The sequence below is a fragment of the Mesocricetus auratus genome, unplaced genomic scaffold, assembly GCF_017639785.1.
Source record: "Mesocricetus auratus isolate SY011 unplaced genomic scaffold, BCM_Maur_2.0 Super-Scaffold_100021, whole genome shotgun sequence".
In the NCBI taxonomy this organism is placed as follows: Eukaryota; Metazoa; Chordata; class Mammalia; order Rodentia; family Cricetidae; genus Mesocricetus; species Mesocricetus auratus.
In genome coordinates, this window is record NW_024429202.1 from 8,909,227 (window position 1) to 8,931,881 (window position 22,655).

Consider the following 22,655-nt stretch of genomic DNA (forward strand, 5'->3'; position numbering starts at 1 on the left):
TGTGACAACACTGATGGGTCACCTGATCCTTAACTGCTTATTTCCGTATTGTTACTCGTCTCCCACTGTACCTGATTTAGAAATGAACTAGATCGTAGGTGTGTGTCCTAGTGTCATTTGTATCATTGCGATAAAACAGCCTATGGTAAATCATCTTAGGGGAGAAAGGGCTTGCTAATCTTACAATTCCAGGCTACAGTCTGTCATTTCAGGAAAGTCAAGGCAGGAACTCAAAACAGCTAGTGGAGGGCAGAAAGAGAATGGATGCATGTGTGCCCAGTGCTCGGCTCACTGTCCCAACTCTCATGTAATTCAGGTCCCATAAAGGGAACAGTGATACCCACATCCAGCCTGGGTCACCCCAACTCAATGAACCCAGGTAAGAAAGTCCCTCACAGGTATGCCCAGAGACTGACCTCACCCAGTAATCTCTCACTGAGCCTCTCAGAAGGTGATTGTACATTGCATCAAGTTGACAACAGTTAAAATGAACCATGACAACAATCCCGCACAGGGAAGAGGATTGAGTCAGAGGTTGGCAGGAGTGGCTGACACCAGCCTGAATGTACGGGATCAGGAAAGAGGAGCTTTTGAATAGACTGATCGGGACTGCTGACTTTTACTTGGCGTCTGCTCTTGGGCTGCTGAAGAAATGTTATTTTTTCCTTAAACTTCGTCCTCATTAATCTTGTGTTAAGAGGGGTCTAACCCTGTTGGGCAAGCAGGTCGTTTCGGTTCCAATTAGTATATATTTCCGGAGGTGTTGAGTGGGTGAGGGGAAGGGAGCCCCAGCGTTTCTAAACTACGGATCTTAAGGGACTTGTAGGAAGGTGTCCCTGACATGCGTGGAATACAACTGACTCTGAGAAAGCCCCAGTGAGTGGGAAGTTATGGTTGGCTCTGGTGATTTATGCTACACAGAATAAACTGTGATGGAAACATAAAATACTTCTAAGCTTATGCCTCTCTTTCTCAATACAGATGAAACTCAATCTTCTTCCCTCAAAAGTAGACGTTTAGAGAACCAAGAATCTCCATAGGAAATTGGTGTGTGTTGTTCTCATGGTTGCTGTGGGGACCCTGGCTAGGAACTGAAATGCGCCGAGATCTCAGCTCAAACTTGACCGTGTGATGCCCCCCTCCCAAGTAAGGAGCATCTGGTGAGAATGCAAACAGGTTGAGGATTTGAGCAAGAACGTCAGAGACCAGCCTACAGGAGCCAAAGTGGTCCACTGTCCAGGCATCAGCAGGCTGCTTGCCTAGCCAGACACCGAGGAACTAAAGCAGGAAGCTTATTTTGGGAGCAGATGGGTCAACACCTGTACCTGTGATGAGGATGGAAACAAGAAGTGTTGAGTTGGCTTGGTTTATTCTGACAGGCACAGAGAAATAAAACCTGTGTTTACGAACTGGGAAAGCACAGAGTTGGCCCAGAAAGGGAGTGAGAGAGAGAGGGAGGGGGAGGGGGAGAAGGAGGGGAAGAGAGGGGAGAGAGGGGGGTGATGGGGGAGAGGGAGAGGGGGGAAAGAGAGAAAGGTTATTTTCATGCTTCTGAAAACTTATAACACCAAGTTTCAAAACTATAATTTAAAAGTATTTTTAAAAAAAGCTTTGATTAGATTTCCTTCAAAAACAAGACACTGAGTCTAAAAGTCTTGACAATTTTGACTTATAACTATGACTATCCCTTAATCCATATTCTGTATGTGCCCCTTATTGATCTCAACAGCGAGCAACTCCTCTTAAGGCCACTGAGGTCACGAATGTTTCCACTTAGTAGGTAGGGAATTCAAGGCTCAGAGTTAAAGTTACCACACAGCTAGCTGGGGAAGGGACAGGGTATATGGCTCGATTGAATTTGTGTGTGTGAACTGTGCATGTGGGTCTGTGTGTGTGTGTGTGTGTGTGTGTGTGTGTGTGTGTGTGTGTGTGTGTGAAGGTCATGACATCAGGTAACTTCAATTGTTTCCCACTTAATTTTGAGAGTTTCTCTCACTGAACCTAGTGTCTGCCATTTGGATAGACTCGATGGTCAGCAATTTCCAGGGATCTGCCTGGCTCCCTTCGATCCCCAGCTAGTGCTACAGACACATGTGACCATGCTTAGATTTTTATATGGGTGCTGGGGATCCAAACTCAGGTCCTCACACTTGCATGGCTGACTCTTGCCAAGTGAGTCACACCTCAGCTCTTTAGCTTGAGTGTCGTAGGGTCAGTCCGAGGAAGACACAGACCTTACTGTAAAGTAGCCAACATCACCCTCACATCAGCACCTATGCACAGGGGCCCTTCTTCCTTTCAGTGTTAGTGGCCTCACCTGAAAACCAGGTCACCTGCAGTTCCAAACACTGTGAGGGCAAACTTAAAAAATGCACCATGGTCTAGAGAAATCAAGAACACCTTAGTGGGAGTCAGACTGGGGTGGTGCACACCTTTAATTCCCCAGCCCTCAGGAGGCAGAGGCAAGTGGTCTCTGAGTTAGGGGTCAGCCTGGTCTACAGAGTGAGTTCTAGGACAGCCAGGACACAGAGAAACCCTGTCTTGAAAAAAAATTCACTGGAAACAAAGATAAATTATTCCAAATAAGCATAATTCATAATATTTTAAAAACAAGAATAATTTATAATATTTTAAAAACAAGAATAATTCATAGTATTTTAAAACCTATCAGGGTTGTCTGAGGTCAATTAAACTTTAATGACTCAGATTTCAAAGGAATATCAACATTCAAACAAGGCGCAATCCAAGAGGAGAATGGGCAAAGGACACGGTTAAGCAATTCAGAAAAGAACACCGACTCTGGGCCAATGAACACACGAAACATGCTCTACTTCAGTGCTACTCGAAAATACAAATAAATGGGATGGTCAGGCTCCTGCAGTAAACTGGAAAAGATTTAAAAACACCAAGAACTGGGAAAGGCACAGAGAGGCTGATTTCCAAGATTTACTCATTAACATGCAAAGTCACGTGATTTGAAGAGAGTAACTTGGATGCCTCAGACACACAGCTCTTCCAACCACAGGGATTTAACCCAAGGTAACTTCTCTAGTCCATTCCTCACTAACAGACACCATGACCAAAGCAACTTAGGGGAGTAAAGGTTTATTTTGGCTTATAGGCGATGATGAGCCATCATTGAGGGAAGTCAAGGCAGTGATTCAAAGCAGGAATCTGAAGGGAGGCATGCTTGCTATTCCATGCAGCATTGCTTCTGGCCAAGGAATTCACTTTGCAGCCCAAACCACGGAGGAATGCTGCTTGCAGGCCAAGCACTGCTTATACTCAGCTAGCTTTCTTACATAGTTCAGAACCACCCGTCTAGGGAATGGTGTTGCCCACAGTGGGCTGGGTCCTCTGGTATTAATTATCAAGATAAAGCCTCCAGACATGCCCACAGGCCAATCTGATCTACGCAGTCCTTCAGTTGGGACTCACTTCTCAGATGACTAGGCTGTGTCAAGTTGATGGTTAAAGCTCACTTGGACAGGAAGCAAACAGAAATTTCTATAGTCTATGCTGTGAATCATAGATGGCTGCAAAGGGCATTGCCCTTCTCATCCACAGCTCCTTTGCTTCTTTCTTCTTAATCTGGACTGGTTTGTGACTGTCTCTGTCTGCAAATACAGCAGAAGAGGTTGTGGGATTCCCGAGATGAGTCTTGGTCAGCGTGACAGTTTCCTCTTCTTGGAAGGGAGTTTCTTTTTAAGCCAATCATGTTGAGTCCACTATGCTGAGAGGGAGCCAAAGCTTGACATATGCAAGGAGAAAGGTCATGTTCAGGAATCCACCAAGGTGCCACTTAGATGAGGACAGACTTTTGGACCTTTCTGGGCCATGCAGGCTGCTTGCTAGAAGGCAGTCCAGTGACAGAGTGACATGCTACCCGATTAAGCCAAGTGAAACAGTGCTATCTAGTCAAGACTTGTAGCATCCTGACTCTGGAATTATGAGAGGTAGTAAATCATGTTGTGTTAACTTAATAAATTTGGGGTGGTTTCTCTGAAAGATTTGTCTTATTTTTACTAGATTGTGTGTGTGTGTGTGTGTGTGTGCCCAAGGAAGTCAGAAGAGAGTGTTAGATACCCTGGATCTGGAGTTATAGACAGTTAGGCAGTTATAAGCCACTGGATGCGGGTCCTGGGAATTGAACTCAGCTAAGTGTCCTTCTCTCCACCCCCGGGGTGGTTTCTTAAATCAGGAAAAAGGTACTCAGTGTCAAAGAGAACTAAAATATAAATCGGCAGGATCATCCTCTAGGCAAGGAGCCATGAAAGGCAAAATTAATATGGGTTGACTAGTGGGTGATCAATACTAGTGGTGGCCATTGGACCAATCATGGTCGATAGCAGTAGAACTTATGTGTATTTCTTCTTCACTTTAGTTCAGCATATTTACTTAGGTGTGGAACAATTTATGCTTTAAATTCTCTCTGCTTTCCCATTTCTTTACTGCTAACACAAGAAAACCAATAATGCTAGCCATGTGTATCATTATTAGTTACAGGGTATTACAGGGGGAGTGAAATTCAGAGAAAAGAATAAATGTTATATTCCAAACAGATTTTTCATTAAGTTTTCTATGTACAGAAACTTGAAGCCAGCACACAATTCCCACACAGCCCAAGTCACTCTTCTCTGCTGTCCATGCTTTCATTGCGTCAGCAGCACTTAACAGACTAATGCTGCTACCACTCATTAGTTTGAAGTTATCAGCAGCACTTAACAGACCAATGCTGTTACCACTCATTTGTTTGAAGTGAACCAGCCAGTGCAGATGCTTTTATTAATTACATTTATTATAACATAATATTATCTCATAATATAATAACATATTAACAGACCAGCTTTACTTAGATTTCACTAATTTCCATCTAATTGCTTTTTCCGTTCTAGAGTCACATCCAGGAAACCACATCACATCTCTGCTATGTTTCCTTAGGCTCTTCTTGGCTCTGATAGTTTCTAAGGCTCTATCTCTGCAGTGACACACATGTAGATGTCAGAGAATGAGTGCAGGCATTGGTCTTTCGCCCCATCTCATGTGTCGTCACTGTGTTTATCAGAATGGGCCAATGAGCTTGTGGGGATTCTTCTCGCCTCATTCCTCCTCTTGCCACAGGAACACTGGGATCCTAGATGCTTGTTACTGTGCCCAGCTTTCCATGGGTTCTGGGGATGGGAACTCAGGTCCTCACAATTGCACAGCGCTTTATTTACCCTCTGAGTCATCCCCTAGCCCAAGTGATTCAGACATTCTTGAAAAGTTTTGGAGAGCATGAACAGTGTATTTGTAAAGTCGTTCAGTGAAGATGACATAGATGGGAATGTCCCTCACATGATTGGAGCAGTTGTGAAAGTCTGACAGCTAACTGCATGTTCAATGTCTGAACACCTTCAGCATTAACTCAGGAAGAAGGCAAAACTGACAATCCTTCCCATTGCTGCTCAACACTGTACTTAGGATTCTGGTCACTGTGAGAAGACAAGAACTAAATAGCATACAGATTTTAAAAAGAGGAAAAACTGCCTTAACTTGCAAGTAGAAAATCTACTCCAAACCCCACAAAACAATCACTTCTAATAAGTGAGTTCATTAGGATTTCACCATAAAAGTTTTATATATAAAAACATTTTTTCTAAAAAAATGTTTGCCATAAGTTGGCAGTGAATTAGATACAATCACCCTATGGCATTAGGCACGAAGCAGCCATGCATGAATCAACAAAACAGGGATGACGTTTATGTCCTGGAAGCCACAAAACAGTAATGAGCAGTGAGAGCAGAGACCTGAACTAGTGGAAAGCAGTACAAACCACACTCACTCGCTAGGACTAACGGCATTTGCTGAGTCCCTCCAAGCCGGCCATGGATTCAAGGCATTCCAATGAAAATCCTAGGACTATTTTGTAGAAATATGAAAAAAAGGGTTGGGGCACATCTAGTCCTGATTTCCTAACTTAGTCTACAGCTATAATAGTGAAGAGGTACTGTCACAGGATAGCTCTCGCAGGCCATTGAAACAAACGGATGTAAGTCAGGTCCACACCTTTGCAGACTGGTTTGAGGCAAGGGCACCAAAATAGTTCAGCAGAGAAAGGGAAGTCTTAAGAGGTGGCTTCGACGTGGACATCAATATGCAACCAGAAAGAGCCTCTAGCACAGTCGTTCTCAACCTTCCTAATGCTACGACCCTCGTGGTGTGGTGACCCCAACTATAAAATTATGTTGTTGCTACTTTATAACTCTACTTTTTGATGCCATGAATTTTAATGTAGACATATGTGTTTTCTGATGATCTTAGGTGACCCCTGTGAAAAGGTTGACCACCCCCCAAGGGGTCATGAACACAGGTTGAGAAATGCTGCTTTAGAGCCTTATCCCACACACAGAAATAAACCAGTGACCTAAAAGTTAACATTTAAAACTCCAAGAAGCACACAGCAGAAAGCTGTTGTGTATTTGGGCTAGATAACAATTTCTCAGATGCAAAAAGCATGAGCCATAACATAAGGAAATTTGATAAACTCAACTTGAGAATTTGAAAGTTCAGCCTTTCTAAAAGACAGATAGGAAAAAAGGATCCAAAGATCAGATAAAATACGTGAAAAATAATAAAAACTCTGTATTGAAACCATACTGTTATATGAAGACAGCTGCTTCTATCCAAGTCAGAAATGTGTGTAGACAAACACTTCAAGAGATATGGGTGACAAGGAACACACAGAGGATGCTTAATATCCTTAGTCCTCAGAGAAACCAGTGACACACAGTCTAGTGCCTAATAGGCTAAAATGAAATTATAGGCCTAATACCCACAAGGACATGAAGCAGTAAAAAATATCATGTTTCTGGTGTGAGTGCCAAACACCACTTGCCAAATTTTGGCAGTTCCTTATAACGTTAATATTACCTTGATATGTAATAATTTCAGATATTCGCTTACCATGACTCATTCATTCCCAGTCCTGTGTGTTTGGTTGGTTCAAATGAACAGTCTATTGTATGGTTTTGTCTTCTGAGTCCAGCTGTTGCCATCTTCATGAGATCAGTGTGTCAACCTTTAAGAGTCAGTCATAACCAGTTTTTGGACTGTTGACATTACCACCTAGAAGGAGGGGACTGGGAGGTCATTGGACCCTCACCTGGGTATCCTGCCATTTGTACACAATTTCGCCTTAATTGAATGCAGTCTCAGAGTCTAGGAGTGCTGTTAGAGTCTGTAGGCTAGAGAGGACCAAAAGAGGGGGTACCACCTATGGGGCTGTAAGGAAGCCATTGTTCCTTCCATGCTCCGTGAAGACTTTCTAGAATGGCTCTTGACCCATGCTCGGTAAGCTCAATAAATTCATTGGTTCCTCTGGGAGAACTGTGGTGGGATTAGACTTTGGATTATCCTTGGGACCTTGGGGGAAGGGACCTTGTTTACATCTCTCCCAGAGGGGGCATTTATTAACAAATCCACACAAAGATCTGTCTAGCCACAGCTATCACAACTTTAAACTTAGCAACTAAAACCTGGAAGCTGTGAATGGAAACTCAGTGGTGCACAGATGATCAAACAGCAGGGCGTCCATAAAGTGGACTATCAGCCTTCAAGATGAAGGTGGTGCCGATTTGCAAGACCACGGGTGAGCCTCAAAATCATTATGCCAAGTAAAAGAGATCTAATGTCTTAGATTCAGCCTCACATGGGACTGCTGCATTTTGTGTGCCATTCTGGAAACGGTAAGTCTAGTGGGACAGAAAACAGCACCAGTGCCCGGGTTGAGTGACAGGGTAGCAGGTCAATTACAAAGGTCCCCGGGACCTTTGGCATCTTTTATCTTGATTGTGGTGATGACTACACAACTGTGTTCATTTGTTAAAAGTAATTGAATTGTTCTTTTAATCTGAGAAGTATTGCTGTGTATAAACCGTACTACTTTGAACTGATATATACATATATATGTAATATACACACATACACATATGCATACATATATGTGTGTATGTATATATATACTGTTTTTTTGAGACAGGGTTTCTATGTGCAGTTTTGGAGCCTGTCCTGGAACTCACTCTGTAGACCAGGCTGGCCTCTAATTCACAGAGATCCACCTGCCTCTGCCTCCTGAGTGCTGGGATTAAAGGCATGGACTTCCATCATCCATAGATATATTTTGTAACAATATATTCTGGATGCCCTATCTAAAAACTTTGCAACATGTGACTAGACAAATGTTAGCCTAACACTGTTATAAAATGAAAAGAGAGTCAGCAGTGAGACACAGTCTGGTTAGAAAGTTTGATATAACATTGTTGGAAACCTAACTACATCATAACTTTAATTGTTGTGGCCTTATTTCTTACTGTGGAAGATGCAATGTAAATTAGGAAACATCAAAATTGTAAAGGTCTGCCGGGCGGTGGTGGTGCACGCCTTTAATCCCAGCACTCGGGAGGCAGAGGCAGGCGGATCTCTGTGAGTTCTAGGCTGGGCTCGACCGACAGCCTCCAAAACAATACAGAGAAACCCTGTCTCGTAAAAACCAAAAAAAAAAATTGTAAAGGTCTTCTAAAACTAACTTAAAATTAAGGAAGTTTTTAAGATGTTAGGGGTGTGCATGCCTGCTTATGTGTATGCATATGGGTTCCCAAGAAGGCCAGAGAGGGCATTAGGTCCTCTTGAACTGGGGCTTTGCATGATTGTGAGCTATCTGATGTGGGTGCTCACATTGAAGCTAGGTCTTCTGCAACAAGAGCAAATAATCCTAACTGTTGAGTCCTCACTCTAGCCTCTCAATGTAAAACTTTAAAAAAAAGTTTAATCATTATTTTGCATGTGTGTGTTATGTGTGTGAGTATGGTTGATCACGTGCCACAGAGCAAGTATGGAGGCCAGAGGACAAGTGTGAGGAATCTTCCCTCCTACGGTGGCTCTGGGGATTGTCAGGCTTTTGTGACAAGTGCTTTTACCTCCCAAGCCATCTTGGTCCCAAAATACAGAAGATGTTTTTAAAGTCATCTTGAAAAACAGTGGGAGAAGCTCTTAGGACTTGCAGGCAGGTTGACTGTTGGGATCTGAGGCAGAGTGGGGAAAGATTTGCAGGAGTTTGCAGGAGTACTAAACACTCATTCATTCAGCAAATGCTGACTGGGCAGATACTCTGGAGCTAGGCACGGTTCTGTGTGGCAGGAGACAGCAGTGGGCAGAGTAGACCTTGGCTATTGACTGCAGAGTCTACATCTTAGATGGAGACTATAAAAAAATAGCTGAAGCGGTTTGTTAGGAGACGGCAAGTGTTAAGAGTGAAGAAGGAACAGGATGGGGAATACGTCATTCTGGGCCAGAGGATGGAATGGCCCACGAGGTCTTTTTGAAGAAGTGATACTTGTCCTAAACCTTGAAGCTGAGGGACCCATGAGGCTCGCTGCTAAGGGGAGATGCTTTCAAACCATGAAGACTCACTCCCAGCGTACTAACATCATCTGGCTTACTGAGATTCATTTTGCTTCCCAACAGTGATGTAAGAATGACATTGACTAGGATAACTGGTTATGACATATCATAAAAATGATTTATAGAATAAATATAATCTTCATTGCAACTGAACAAGAAAAACCGAGGCTCATCAGGGAAAAGCCACACACCTCAGCTCATTTGTAGCACTGGCCCTCTTCTTTCCCTGCCTCTGCCTCCATTCTCACTGCGTGTGATTCTGGAAAAGCTGTTACTAATAAATTTTTACTATCATAAGCTGGGGAGAGGGGGCTAGAAAATTCAGGAGGAAATAGCCTGTTCATATGAAAACAATAATCGCATAATATTTATTGTCTGGGATTGAAATGTTTCAAATATGCAAAGTAATAAAATGTCAGGGAAAACAAAACTTCCTAAAGTTAAAAATGTCATAAATTTCCCCCAAAATAAGACACGAAAAAAGTCCAGGTGATACTTTATGTCAATAGGAAAAAAATCACTCTTACATCTAAGTTAAGGTAGCCCGAAGCTTTTGGATGACATACTCCAGGCGGTACTGAGGATCAGAGAAGACACGGCAGGCATCCTAGAGATATTCAGGCAATGGCTCCCATTGTTTGTTTGCTTGGGAATCATTTATTAACAAAGCTGTTTGGCTCATGTTCTCTCTCTTTCTTAGACAGGGCCATATATAGCCCAGGGTTATCCTGATGCATAGTGTGTATGGGGGTGGTGGTGCCCACATGCCACAGTGAACATGTGAAGATCACGGGACGGCCCAGCTGGTCTTTGCTTTCCACCATATTTGAAGCAGGGTCTCTTGTTTGCCCCCACATAAGCATAGTTGGAAAGGTTTTCTCAGAGGGTTTCTGTCACTGGGATGAGTCTGGGAAAGGGTTCCTGGGTTTTTGGCCTCTTATAAGACTGAAGAGCTCATAACGGTTTTACAGAAGTAACAAAGTTAACTGTATTCCACACAAAGAAATTGTTTAAATCGGAAATAAATACTGTCAAGACCGACAGTGGGCTCTGTGAGTGAACATATTCAAGGATATTGCTTATTGGTTGGGACCTCGTTTTGGGGGGTTTAAGAAAAGGAGGTGCTCGGTTGTTGAGGGGTATAATTTGGATGGTTCTCTATTTTGATTGGCAATTTTTGAGTTATATAATCATTTCTCTACTGTATATATCCTGTCCCATAATGCACCTGATTTTAATCACATACATATCAATTATGCATAGGCATAAGATGGGAATTAACTTCTCCCCCAAAGCACTCAGAGGACAGTTTGCTATATTGTGCATGCACAGCAAACCAGTTCAGTCTGGACTGACTGGCTGTCCTACCCTTGACCTACAGTTGAACAGAAACCATCCTGCCTCGTTAAAGGGAGGAGAAATTTATTCAATTATTTGAATCGAGGAGACATGTGTGCATCTAGATATGGATCCTAGGTTGCTAACGGGTTGCTAGGCGTATTGCTTAGGGAGAGATATGCACATAATATATGAAGGTAAGAGTCCTAGGCTGCCAAGTGCATTATTAGAAGAGGGGTGTGTTTGTGGCCCAAACCAGTGGAGTCCCAGGCCACTGCACTATTGCCTATGTTGACCCACCTAGGTTTGAGGAAGGAAGACATGCTATGATGGGCAACAACACCCCACGGGTTGGGAACCCAGACTGAGTAAGGAAGAAGAAAGAGGAAGGCGCTGGGCGGTGGTGGCGCACGCCTTTAATCCCAGCACTCGGGAGGCAGAGGCAGGCGGATCTCTGTGAGTTTGAGGCCGGGCTGGACCGACAGCCTCCAAAACAATACGGAGAAACCCTGTCTCGTAAAAACCAAAAAAAAAAAAAAAAAAAAAAAGAAAGAAAGAGGAAGGCAGCTGAGGGCTGGCATTCATCTCTCTCTGCTGTCTGGTTTTAGACAATGTCTGGTTTAGACAATGCACCACCATGCATTCTGGACACCATGGGCTGTGAACCAAAACAGTTCCTGCTTTCCTTAAGTCACTTTTTCAGGTGCTTTGTCATAGCAGACAGTAAGGACAGGGCATGCTGGTCTCCAACACACTGTACCCGTCTTTAAGGGGAAAAACTGTGATTCACAGTTCAGAGATTTTGGGGGAGTAAGTTAAGTGAGCGGTGGCAGGAGACTAAGCAAATCCTCAAAGGCTCCTGAGTTCGGGTGTCAACGGACTCCTACAAGCCAAGCAGCAGATGACGACTAAATACTTCATCTGTGCACATGGAGGCGAAAAGACGTGCTGGCTCAAGATTCGCCCACGAGAAACTCATCCTCTGGCACAGGCTAAAGGGATGCGGAGAGTTGACTGGGGACGCTACCCAGGAGTCCCAGGAAGAAATGAGCTTACAGAGTTTGGTCCCACAATGGCAGAAGATGCCATTGCCAAGCCCAGGATGAAAGCTAGGCGGGAGAACAGGGCATCACCTTGACAAGCTGGAAAGAAGAGATGGATTGACATCCCTGGTGTGCCCCTCCGTCCCTCCACCCCTCCACAGAGAACTCTTGAGACTTCACTCACCTCCATGTTGAGCACAGAGCAAGGCTCACCCCCAACCTGTGAACCTCAGAACACCGGAGCCTCCAAACACTGGAACCTCAGACCACTGGCACTCCAGCCTGGCTTGAGAAGCTGCCAAAAGACTGTCTCATCCATTTCACCATCCTGGTGAGGCCTGGGGCTTTTAATTCCTTCTAGTTAGCATGTACAACAATAGGTTTCAGTAGGGCGTTTTCATCCATAGTTACCATTGTGCTTGTTCATATTTGCCCCGTCTCCACTGGATCCCATTCTGCTTTCATGGATACATGTATGTGTAATGTGTATGAGGGAAGAGGTGACATTTTATCTTTCTTTCTGTCATCCTACCTTGCCCTCCCCCCTTCTCTTTAGACCACTCTCTCCTTCATAGGGCCTCTTGTGCTCTATACATCTACATGTCTATGTCATATCTATGTAGTTATCTATGTATGTATATATGTATCTATCCATCATTTATCTATGTATCTATCTATCCATCCATCATCTATCTATCTATCTATCTATCTATCTATCCATTCATCCATCTATCTATCATTTATCATCTAATAAGAGAAAACTTGCTATTTTTGAACCTGGCTTGTTTTGCTTATGATGATTTTTATTTCCATCTATTTTCCTGCAAATGACACAATTCAGTATTCTCGCAGCTTAGTAAAATTTCACTGTGTATGTGCTTTGTCTAACCATGCATTTGTTGATGAGCATGTACAGTGGTCCCGTAAATTGTCTTTTGTAAACAATGCCATGAGAGCACAGTCGTGCAATCACCTCTGTGGTATGCTGACTAGATTCATCTGGGTATAACCAGAAGCTTTGCAGTATGCAGTTAGGTCAGAGTGTAGTTTCCTTCTTTTTCTCTTTCTTTCTTCCTTTCTTTTCTCCTTTATTTCATTTTCCTTTCCATTACTTTCCTTTCTCCTCCCTCCCTCCCTTTCTTTCCTTCCTCCTTTCTTCTTTTTTTTTTTTGAGGAGTCTCTATATTGATTCCACAGTGAGGCCCAGAACTTCCTATCTCCCTTTGTGTGTGGATACAACTACTTGGCTATAGCTCAGAGTTGGCTCCTGACTGGGGTCTTCTGTCACCTGGCCCCTCAGTCTTGGCATCCTTCTGTGTTATTAGGCACATGGGCATTTACACTCATGTGGGTCCTGCCCATGCTAGGTCAAACTGTCTAGAGCCAACAGGATTCCTTGACTCTTCGCAGGTTCTATGGAGAAGTTGCAAACTAAGCCAGCAACAGCATCATTTGCTGCTGTTTAGAGACTGCCTGAGTGAATGGAGACACATATGGGCCAGTGGAGAGTGATGACACTGGTCAGTGAACACACAGCAGTTGACCTAACCCCTTGAAAACGAAGTAGCTGGAGTAAACCTGTCAAACCCTGGGAACAGAAACCGAGGAACAATTGGCAGAGCTGCCATTTGTCACCTTAAAGGACAAGAATCGGACTGACTTGTCCTGAGGCAGAACTGGCTGACTGAGGGTTGAGTTACAATTATTAGTAGTAGTATGTGTGTGGACATTTTGCTGCATGTATGTCTGTGCACCATGTGCATGCCTGGTGCCCACAGAGGCCAGGAGAGGGCATTGGAGTGACACATGGTGGTGAACTACCATGTGGATGCTGGGGACTGAACCCAATTCCTCTGGAAGAGCAGGTGGGATTCTTAAGCCAAGTCCCTTCTCTAGCCTCTGGGGCTGAATTTTAAAAGTTGCTAAGTAAGGATAGAACTGAAAAAATTTGTAATGCAAATTACAGTCAGCTGCTTTCTTTCCATTTTCCTGTTTATCGCTCTACATTAAGTCTCCCCAAACACTTACAACCTTGCCAAAGAGAAAGTAGGCCTATTAAATTATAGTTAAGGAGCACATACTTCAAAAGACCATTTCATGCATGTTCTGGACACTAGCAAGCACCTGTGAACAAGATGGGGCTTATTCTGGAACACGGATATAACTTGTGTGAACGCATACAATAGTAGCCTTTGTAATTACTCTGCTGGATACAGCCAGCATTTAGGAAGGAGAGGAAGTTTATACAAGAATCCTTTTCTGCTGTGGTGTGCTTATGTATGTACATGTCTGTGGGCAGGGATATGTGCCTGTGGTGGGTCAAAGGATGACTCTGGGCATCCTGTTCTCTCAGTCACTGCCTTATTCTCTTAAGACAAGGTCTCTCCTTGAACTTGAACTTGCTTTTTGGCTTGGCCAGCAGTCAGTAAACCTCAGGATTCCACCACCCCCCCCCCCCCCGTTATCGAAGTGACAGGCACGCACAGCCGCACCTGTTTTTTTTTTTTTTTTTTCTGAAGGTGTTGAAGATCTGAATTCAGGTCCTCTTGCTTGCTGGGCATACTCATACCAACTGACTCAGCTCCTCAGCACCCATGACCCTACTCCTGCCAGACTCTTACAATGCATTACAATAGTTATACATATTTACCTTAAGGGTTAAAACATTAAAGAGGAATTGGCATATTACGTTCTATTATATATTTTGTTTTATATTATTTATATAATGTATAGATAAGGACTATTTTAAGCTATAATGAAATTTTATTGTAATCTATTTTTTGGTGTTTTTCTCTTCACTGTGCTCCCAGAAGTTTTTAGTATATTCCACACTGCTTAACAGTGGGGTCAAGGTGCTGGTACAAATGTCAGTTCCATTCTGGATAACTTCACAGAGCACTTAGCTTGCCAAGTTCCCTCTCCTGCCTCTGGGCCACACTTGTGTGCACCTCACAGAGTGTGGTGAGCCTTCAAGTTGACCATCATTCACAGGGGCTCTCTCTAATTATTATGCCACACTGATGAACCTGCTGACATGCCTTTTCAAATTTTAATGTTTTTATTCATGCACATGTATGTGTCTGCATGAGCATGTTTGTATGTGTGTTAGCATGAGTGTATGCACTTGTGTGTTTGGGTGTCCAGGGAGGCCAGAAGAGGGCTTTGGATCCCTTGCAGCTGGAGTTACAGGCACCAGAGAGCAGCCCCACAGGAAGCTGGGTCCTTCTGATAAACAGGAAATGCTCTTTCCAGGCCCATGAAGCTTCTGATAGCAAGTAGATGTGTAAAACTGCACTTGGTCCTTCTACTCATTCCTCCTCTTGTATCTTTTTCTAGTTTCACTTCTTAGTGGAAAACAGTGAGAACAGCGACAGCTGGCTGGTTATGCAGAAGGGGACATGAATCCAAGGCTCTTGACAGAATCACAGCAGCTTGTATGTGGCGTTCTTGTTCCCTTGTAAGAACCGATCATTTTAAATTAAGCTTCAATTGGCAGAACTTCCACGACTTAGGACAATTTGAACGTTTGGTATTTTGTTTCATACTTAAAACCCACACCTCCCCACCCCAGCCATGGTACCCCTGTCCTGCTTACAACACTTGAGACTCCCTTTAAGAGATGTGACCTTTGAGTTTTGAGTTTTCCAGGTCGTCTCATTTATGTCCACCTCCCGCGGCATGGTTTTGTTGCTTCAGCTTGGCGGGATGCCCTTGCACAGAGACTTACCTTTAAAGAAAGGGACTCCACAGAAACTGCCGGAATCCCCTGCTCCTCACCACTGTGCAACAGCACAGAAGAGGTCAGCTTGGGTTCCAAATGGAACAGGACGTGGCTGGGGACTCAGGTCACGGAGGGAGGTGCTGCTCTGACACGCCTCACTCGCCACCCTTCCACTGTGTGTAGAAGTGTTTATGCACTATGAAATGCTCAGCCAGAGCATACAGGAAACCGTAAAAGATTTTATGAGACGTATACATGGTTGATGGGAGAACTTAAAATGCAGCCTGGGAAGATATTATCTGGGTCCAGGAGAGCAGATGAGAGAACACACTCTCTGTAGTGATTTACTTCACATAGGGGGTTATACAAGCCTGAAAGCAATTTTGGAATTATATTGAAAAAAATTCAAAATTTGAACTTACAGTTTTTAGACAAATAAACTTGTTTTCTTTCAGACCACAGATCACCAGTTATGTTTACTGATCTTCTATGTGGTAAAACATTGAATGTGGGTTGTTTATTACTTTTTAAAAACAAAAAACAGACAGGGACAGATGAACTATATAGACTGTTTGAAAATATTTGAACTTCTGATGGTTTTTAAATAAAAACCTTGGTCCCTAAAATTGGAACAAATTTTTGAATCTCAGCTATTATCATGTGAGAAGGCAGAAAAGGTCAAGGGCATGCCTCTAAAGGGAGGTTCCAGAAAGTCACACTTGTAAACTTAGGTGGTGGGAGGGGTATTTTTGTTCCCTTTACCCTTAGTCTAAAGGGCAGTGTCAACTTCCCAGAAGAATCGTTCTTTATTGTTTGTGGGTTTATTTATTTTCAAGATTGCTCTCTAAGATACAAGGGAGTAACACCGGTAATAAAAACTCACCCCGAAGCTGTGTATTCATACATGATTTAGAGTTGAGCCCCAGGTATAGAAAAGTGTCATTTACTAGCATCGTCCATTCAGATTTCATTATTATGGCTTGACATTTATGTTGTAGGGTGTATCTACAATTAGTATCCTATTGTGTGGGGTAAGTTCTTTGTAATATTCCAATGTAAATACAGGGTAATAAAGTGTGGATTGGGCTGAGAATGAGGGGCCACAGGCTATCATGCATGGTCTCTTCTCACCATTGATGAGTGATCCAGGCTCTTTTTCATCTATCAAGTGTGTGACAATTCTCAACACCTCTCATAGCTGTCTCCTCTAGCTATGGTAATATGTGACACTCTAATCTTAGGAGACTTTATTGTAGTGTCATCTCTGAAATTTTCCTTCTGTTGAACTGTATCTATATAACTGTTCAGAAAATTTTGTTTTACTTCAAATTTAGTGTTGTTTTAAGGGTAAGGGAAAGAACTCAAGTGTAGGAAAGAAAAAAGAATTAAAATGTTGATACTGAGCAATTATGGGCACATCTAGGCTGGTTCAGGACAGACACAAACCTTGTTTTATTCTAAATTCAGCTTTCTGGCTTATGATGAAAAGTGAAAGGTATTATATGAACTCGCTGGGCAAAACCAGATTTTATAAATAATTACCTGTCAGACGGTTCGAGATAGACAAACATACACCAGACCAACAAAAACACAGAGCTGTCGTGTTTCTGAGAGGAATGTACATTGAGTCTTCCTTCCCTGGGACTACAAGGAGATTAGGCAGAATGACATGAAGGCGGGAAAACAAAGCCTTGCATTTTCTGCCTTGTGCTACTTTCAAATATATAATGTGGGACAGAGATGGGTTTAGAATAGGAAAAATTAGCCCCTGAAAATTTCAGATCTTCTACAAGCCTGGCAGATGGAAACCAAATACAGTAAATGCTGCCATTTCCAAAGTAAGTATGTTTACTGCAGGGTTATAATTTTCCATGATTAGGGATGCCAAGGAAAATAAGAATGATGATAAAAAGAAAAGTTTAATCATACTTTTCAACGGGCATGGGGGGAACATCAAAACCCTTTGGCAATTTTTGATATTAAATATCTGCATTTTTCCTACCATGTACATCCCCCCACCCGAGAATGATTAGTACACATCAGGTAAATGACAGTGGTGAATGCAGACACAAACATGTTGAGACTCAGTAGGGTTCGTTCACACAGAAAACGTCTGGTCTTCTTATTTCTCTCTTTTACCCGAAACTCTTACAGAATTGAAGACATAACTTCCTCCTTTGCAATTCATATTTAATCAGGAACTGTACCATTGCATGCGCTATATTTTGGGTTGTTCCCAAGAGTTACACTTCTTCATTTACTAGAGACAGGACAGATGCCAGAAGGGCAGCTCAGCCACTCCCAGCAGGCAGGGTATCAACCCGGTCCAGACCAGAGGGAGAGCTCTCAAGGGATTCAGTGAATCCTAGAATCCTTTGGCTCTTGTTTTACTTTGTTTCTGAAAGCGCATGGAAGCTATGAGTGTGTGTGAGTGTATGTGTATGTGTGTGTGTATGAGTGTATGTGTATGTGAGTGTGAGAGAGTGTGTGTGAATGTGTGTGTGAGTGTATGTGTGTGAGTGTGAGAGAGTGTGTGAGCATATGTGTGTGAGTGTGTGTATGTGTGTGAGTGTGTATGTGTGTGAGTGTGTGTATGTGAGTGTGTGTGTGATGGCTTGTGGGAGGATCAACTGGAAAAGGGGAAGTGAAGATGGATAAGGCAAGTTCCGTGAAGTGAGCGGGTGACGGGAGCAGAGGGGAGCAGGTGGCTTGTCCTGCCAGGTGACCCTTCGATGGGTCTATGTCTGTAATATGACTACATCTCTCAAATAACACAAAGACTGTCAACAATGCTGGAAAGTACAGTTGGTGGGTCAATGGAAGACTGACTCATTTTGTCTCAAATCTGAATCATAAAAATGCATCATATAAAAGGCAGACTAAACACTGGAGGAAAAAAAAAGCACAACACTGCTTTTAAGATTTACGAGCCGAGGGCAGCAAATGCGTGCCAGATTCAAAATTCAAATTGTGTGATGTGCATTCTTGTCCACCTACACACCATCCCCAACATCCTGCCATTTAATTAGGCCAATGGCCATTCAGTAAACAAAGCTAAGGAGCCTGGGGAAGAGCTGGAGTCAGAGAGCTGAGAGGCAACAAACCAGGCCACTCCCCAGGGCAGAAGGTAAACTCATATTTTATTTTCAGCCAGGACGGGGAAGAATGACCTTGGTGTACCATTTTCTCTCCTGCAGCAGGCACAGCCATGGTCCCCTCAGCAGGCCAGGAAAGCCATCCCACTCCTTCGGTAGGCGCTCTGTCAAAGACAAAGAATCTGCAATGAATTATCACATCAAGTCGAACATGGAGACAAAGCAGAGACTTTCCTTCCTGTTTTGTAGACTTCTGGCTGCAAGCTAATAGGATGCTTAATACGAATAGTTCCGGTGGCACAACTCTCTCGGGCATGCTGTCTGTTAAGTCGGTGTGGTTAACAAGTGGTTAGGAGTCTATTTTGGGGGAGTGGGTGATATGCAAAATAAGGCATCCCGTTTTGTCCTGTTAATGGAAGCCAAGGAAGGGCTGTTCTGGGTCTGTTTGTCTTTCGCAAACATGTGTTCCCTATTCCACATGCTCCCCAGTCAGCTCTAACTAAGCATTGCCATAGTCTATAAATTAGTGACTCACTACTGTCTTCCCAGGCCTAGTTTACAGTCTGGAGGGGAGGTCTTTCGTCCTCTCCACACCGTGGCGACCTAAAGGCATGCTGCACTTTACTGGCAGTATGGAAAACTGGAGGCGTATCTGTAGACGCACATGGAGGCAGACATACAGATGCTCATGGTAGGATAAATCGCTACTTTCAAAACCAGACACTGGTTGTGGTAACACAATGTATTCCAGGTAAGGAAGGTAGCACTGTGCCTTTCATCTCCTGCTGAGGAGTTTGCATTTTGGAGTGGGAAGAGCAGGCCGATGGAGGCCTCTCATGACTTCTGGAATCTTACTTTGTGTTGAAGAGGAGTATAGCTAAGAGTCGGGACAGCCAACAACCCCTCACTGGTATGTAACATACCAATTACTGGCAACAGTCACATTCATACCTTCAATTTTTTGATAATGTGTTTTTAGAAAAAGGGACAAATGACAAAAGCCTCAACTTAGGGCCTCTTGCCCTCTGAAGTCAGCAACTCTGGGGTTAGCCTGGGGTCTGTGTACTTTACTATCAGCAGTCACCTTGTAGGAAGTTATCACAGAGGCAGGCAGGCAGCCAAGATGGCTGAAGAGACGTCCTTGAGTATAGCTAGCTGTGCCACCTAAGAGACAGGACGAGGGTGAAACTCTGAAGATCAGCAAGGAGCCCAGAGAAAAGAAGACAGTAAAGTACACCTTCAGCCCCTCCAGGGCAGGGGTGAAGACGCAGAAGTGAGAAGGCCAGCAACAACTGGAATAGCAGCCTGGCCAAGACCTGTTCTCACTCAAAGATGGAACTCCCTTGCCCAGCCCCTCCTCAACCCCCTGACACCATAAGAGGACTTGGGCTGTTGTATCTTTTACTGGGCGGAAGACAGCCCTTTCGGTGTCCTGTAGCTTCTGGACCATAGACTGTGACAGTCACAAGTCTCAGTTCATGCTTGCCTGCCTCATGGCACCCTCTAAAGGTCTTCTTTTCAACCCACAGCATTGGGACTGTGGCTGCTGTTATAAACTTCAGGCTCTGTCTATGCCTGTCCATTGGGATCCAGGAAAGTTCTAGCTCATTGCACAGCTCCAGGAATGCAGCTGCCAGCATCCCAACCTCCAGCACCTCTGTGTACACCCAGATGAAACTAGGGCAGGTTGATCTTCCAGGCTGCAGCCTGCTCCTGGCTGCCATGGGCAAGTCACAGCCATGTCTTGCAGATACAGAGCTGTGGTTATCTGTGTTTCAAACCTTGTCCCTAGCTGAGCTTTCTCCATGTAACGTGAGGACAAGCCTGTCTGTAAACAGCAAAATCACATATCTCAGACAACTGTGTTCAGCCCATGGGGGGCTAGTGAAGGTCTCCTCCATGTGTGTGGATACATATGTCATAAGCCCAAATGTTATATGCATAGGTCTGTCTTGGGAGACCTACGGGTGATTTCTTCCATAGTCCATTGCCATTGGACCATAGCTGGTGACAAAAACCCTGATGATATTATGTACATCCTTTGGGGCCAGGAGATGGTCCATGGTTCTGTGAAGGTGTCTAACAGTGTTACTAGTCCCATTCCCAAAATACATGCAGGACCTAGGGTAAGTCTTGTCTGTGTTGTACAATCTTGAGCCCATGGTTACTAGTGCCAGAGATGCCAGGATCATCTGTAGTCATCCTGTGGGACCTGGGGAAAGTTCAATCATGCCCTATGGCTTCAGAGGACACAAGCTGTGACATCTCCCACACTCACCCTGAGAGTCCTTCACATACTGTGACATGGAGACTCTGAATATTGATACCATAAGCATGTGTGTCTCCCGTGATTCCTCCCAGGTACATATTCCACACCATTACAGCTATGACAATGGCCACCACAAGTCCTGGTATTAGCAGTGTTTGATTTTGCTAAGTCTAAAGACGCACACCTTTGAAACCCTAAGTTTATTGCTAAGTCTTACAACTACATTCATAAAATGTTTTACCAGCAGCTATAGTTTAGATTATGGACGACATCAAAGACAAAGAAATGACACAGATGTTTGGAGCTCCAGTATAACCAAATTCATAGTACTGATCTGTCATCTGACATCCCATTTAAATGAGAAATAAAACAAAAACAAAATCTCAAAACTCCCCAGAACAGTTATTTCATTAAATTAGAGGTGATTGTAAAGCCAGATGTACAGACATCAATGTAGGAATACTGATAACATGACAGGAAATATGACACTTCAAAGAAATAGTTATTTACAATAGATTCCAATTTAAAGAAAATCTATAACAAACCCTTAAAAAATCCAAATTTAATGACCCTAAGTAAACTTACTAGATAAAAGAGAATACTGATGCATACTATGAAGAAATCTAAAAAATAACTTAGGATACTAATGAGAAATTCACCAAAGGCATAGAAATTATAAAGGAGAACTACCTGGAAAGTTTGGAGCTAAAACTTTAATTAATGGAATTAATGATAAAGCAGAGAAGTTACAAAAAGAATAAACAGAACAAAGAAAATTTCTGAACTCTAGAATTGACTTATTCAGCTCAACAAAACAAAACAAATCAGATGAAGAAAGCCCACAAAACCTAGAACACATTTATGTGGACAAGTATTTGTACTATGGGAATTTCACAAAGTAAAGAACATAGAAAAAACATGAAAACCTATCACTAAATAATAGATGAAGAAGACTTAAATCTTCAAAGAGATATGGTCATCCAAATATAAGAAACTCAAAGAACCCCAATTGCATTGAAAGAAAACAAATTTTCAATTAAAACTTGTAATATAATGCTAAAAGTACATGACTAGGAGAATCCTGAAATTTAGCAGGAGGAAAGCATCAAGTCATAGAAAAGGGAAAGCCCATTACACTTATAGCAGATCATTCAACAGAACAGCTATAGGTCAGCAGAGGGTAGGGTGGCATATGTAAAATATTGAGAGAAAAAAATAAAAATTCTGCCCACTAAGAATATTATACCCAACAAAATTATCCTTCAGAAACAAAGAGGAAACAGGTACTGGAGGAAATCACCATCATCAGATCAGCCTTACAAGAGACACTTAGGGAAGTCTTCTAAAAAACAAAAGTGTGATGACTACCAGCATGGAACCACTAACCTCCAGGCTGAGCAGATGGCTCAGTGATGAACAGCACTGTCCTCTTTCAGAGCATCTGCATTCAGTTCACAGAACCCACATGGGGCAGCTCACAAACACCTGTAACTCTAGCTCTAGGAGATCAGATGCCCTCTTCTGGCCTCCAAGGGCACTACATGTACACAGTACACATGCACACTCAGCCATACACACATAAACATAATAAATAAATGTATCTTTAAAACAAAAGCAACAACTAAAATCCCACAAATATTAAAAACTCAGTAGTAGAACACAGAAGAGCAGAAAATCAGACTTCAGTGTGACAGATCCACCAAACCACACAAATAACTATAAAGAGGTTAGAAAAGAATAATTCACAA

The 22,655-nt window shown here is 43.1% G+C and overlaps 1 protein-coding gene across 4 annotated transcripts in view; it reads right to left on the reverse strand.

Annotated features, from left to right (window-relative positions):
• Window positions 1–18,666: 18,666 nt before the first annotated feature.
• Supt3h (SPT3 homolog, SAGA and STAGA complex component) overlaps window positions 18,667–22,655 on the reverse strand; it is a 342,544-nt gene continuing 338,555 nt past the window's right edge. For 2 of the 4 annotated variants that reach the window (XM_040729632.1, XM_040729634.1), the window contains exons 12-13: window positions 19,723–19,802; window positions 18,667–18,802 (exon numbers count right to left, since the gene is read on the reverse strand). In XM_040729632.1, coding sequence (XP_040585566.1) covers window positions 19,737–19,802 — 66 coding nt within the window. In that variant the 3' untranslated portion in view covers window positions 18,667–18,802; window positions 19,723–19,736. Of the gene's footprint in view, window positions 18,821–19,722; window positions 19,803–22,655 lie in introns of all 4 variants that reach the window. The other 2 variants (XM_005072308.4, XM_040729633.1) reach the window with 2 other exon arrangements.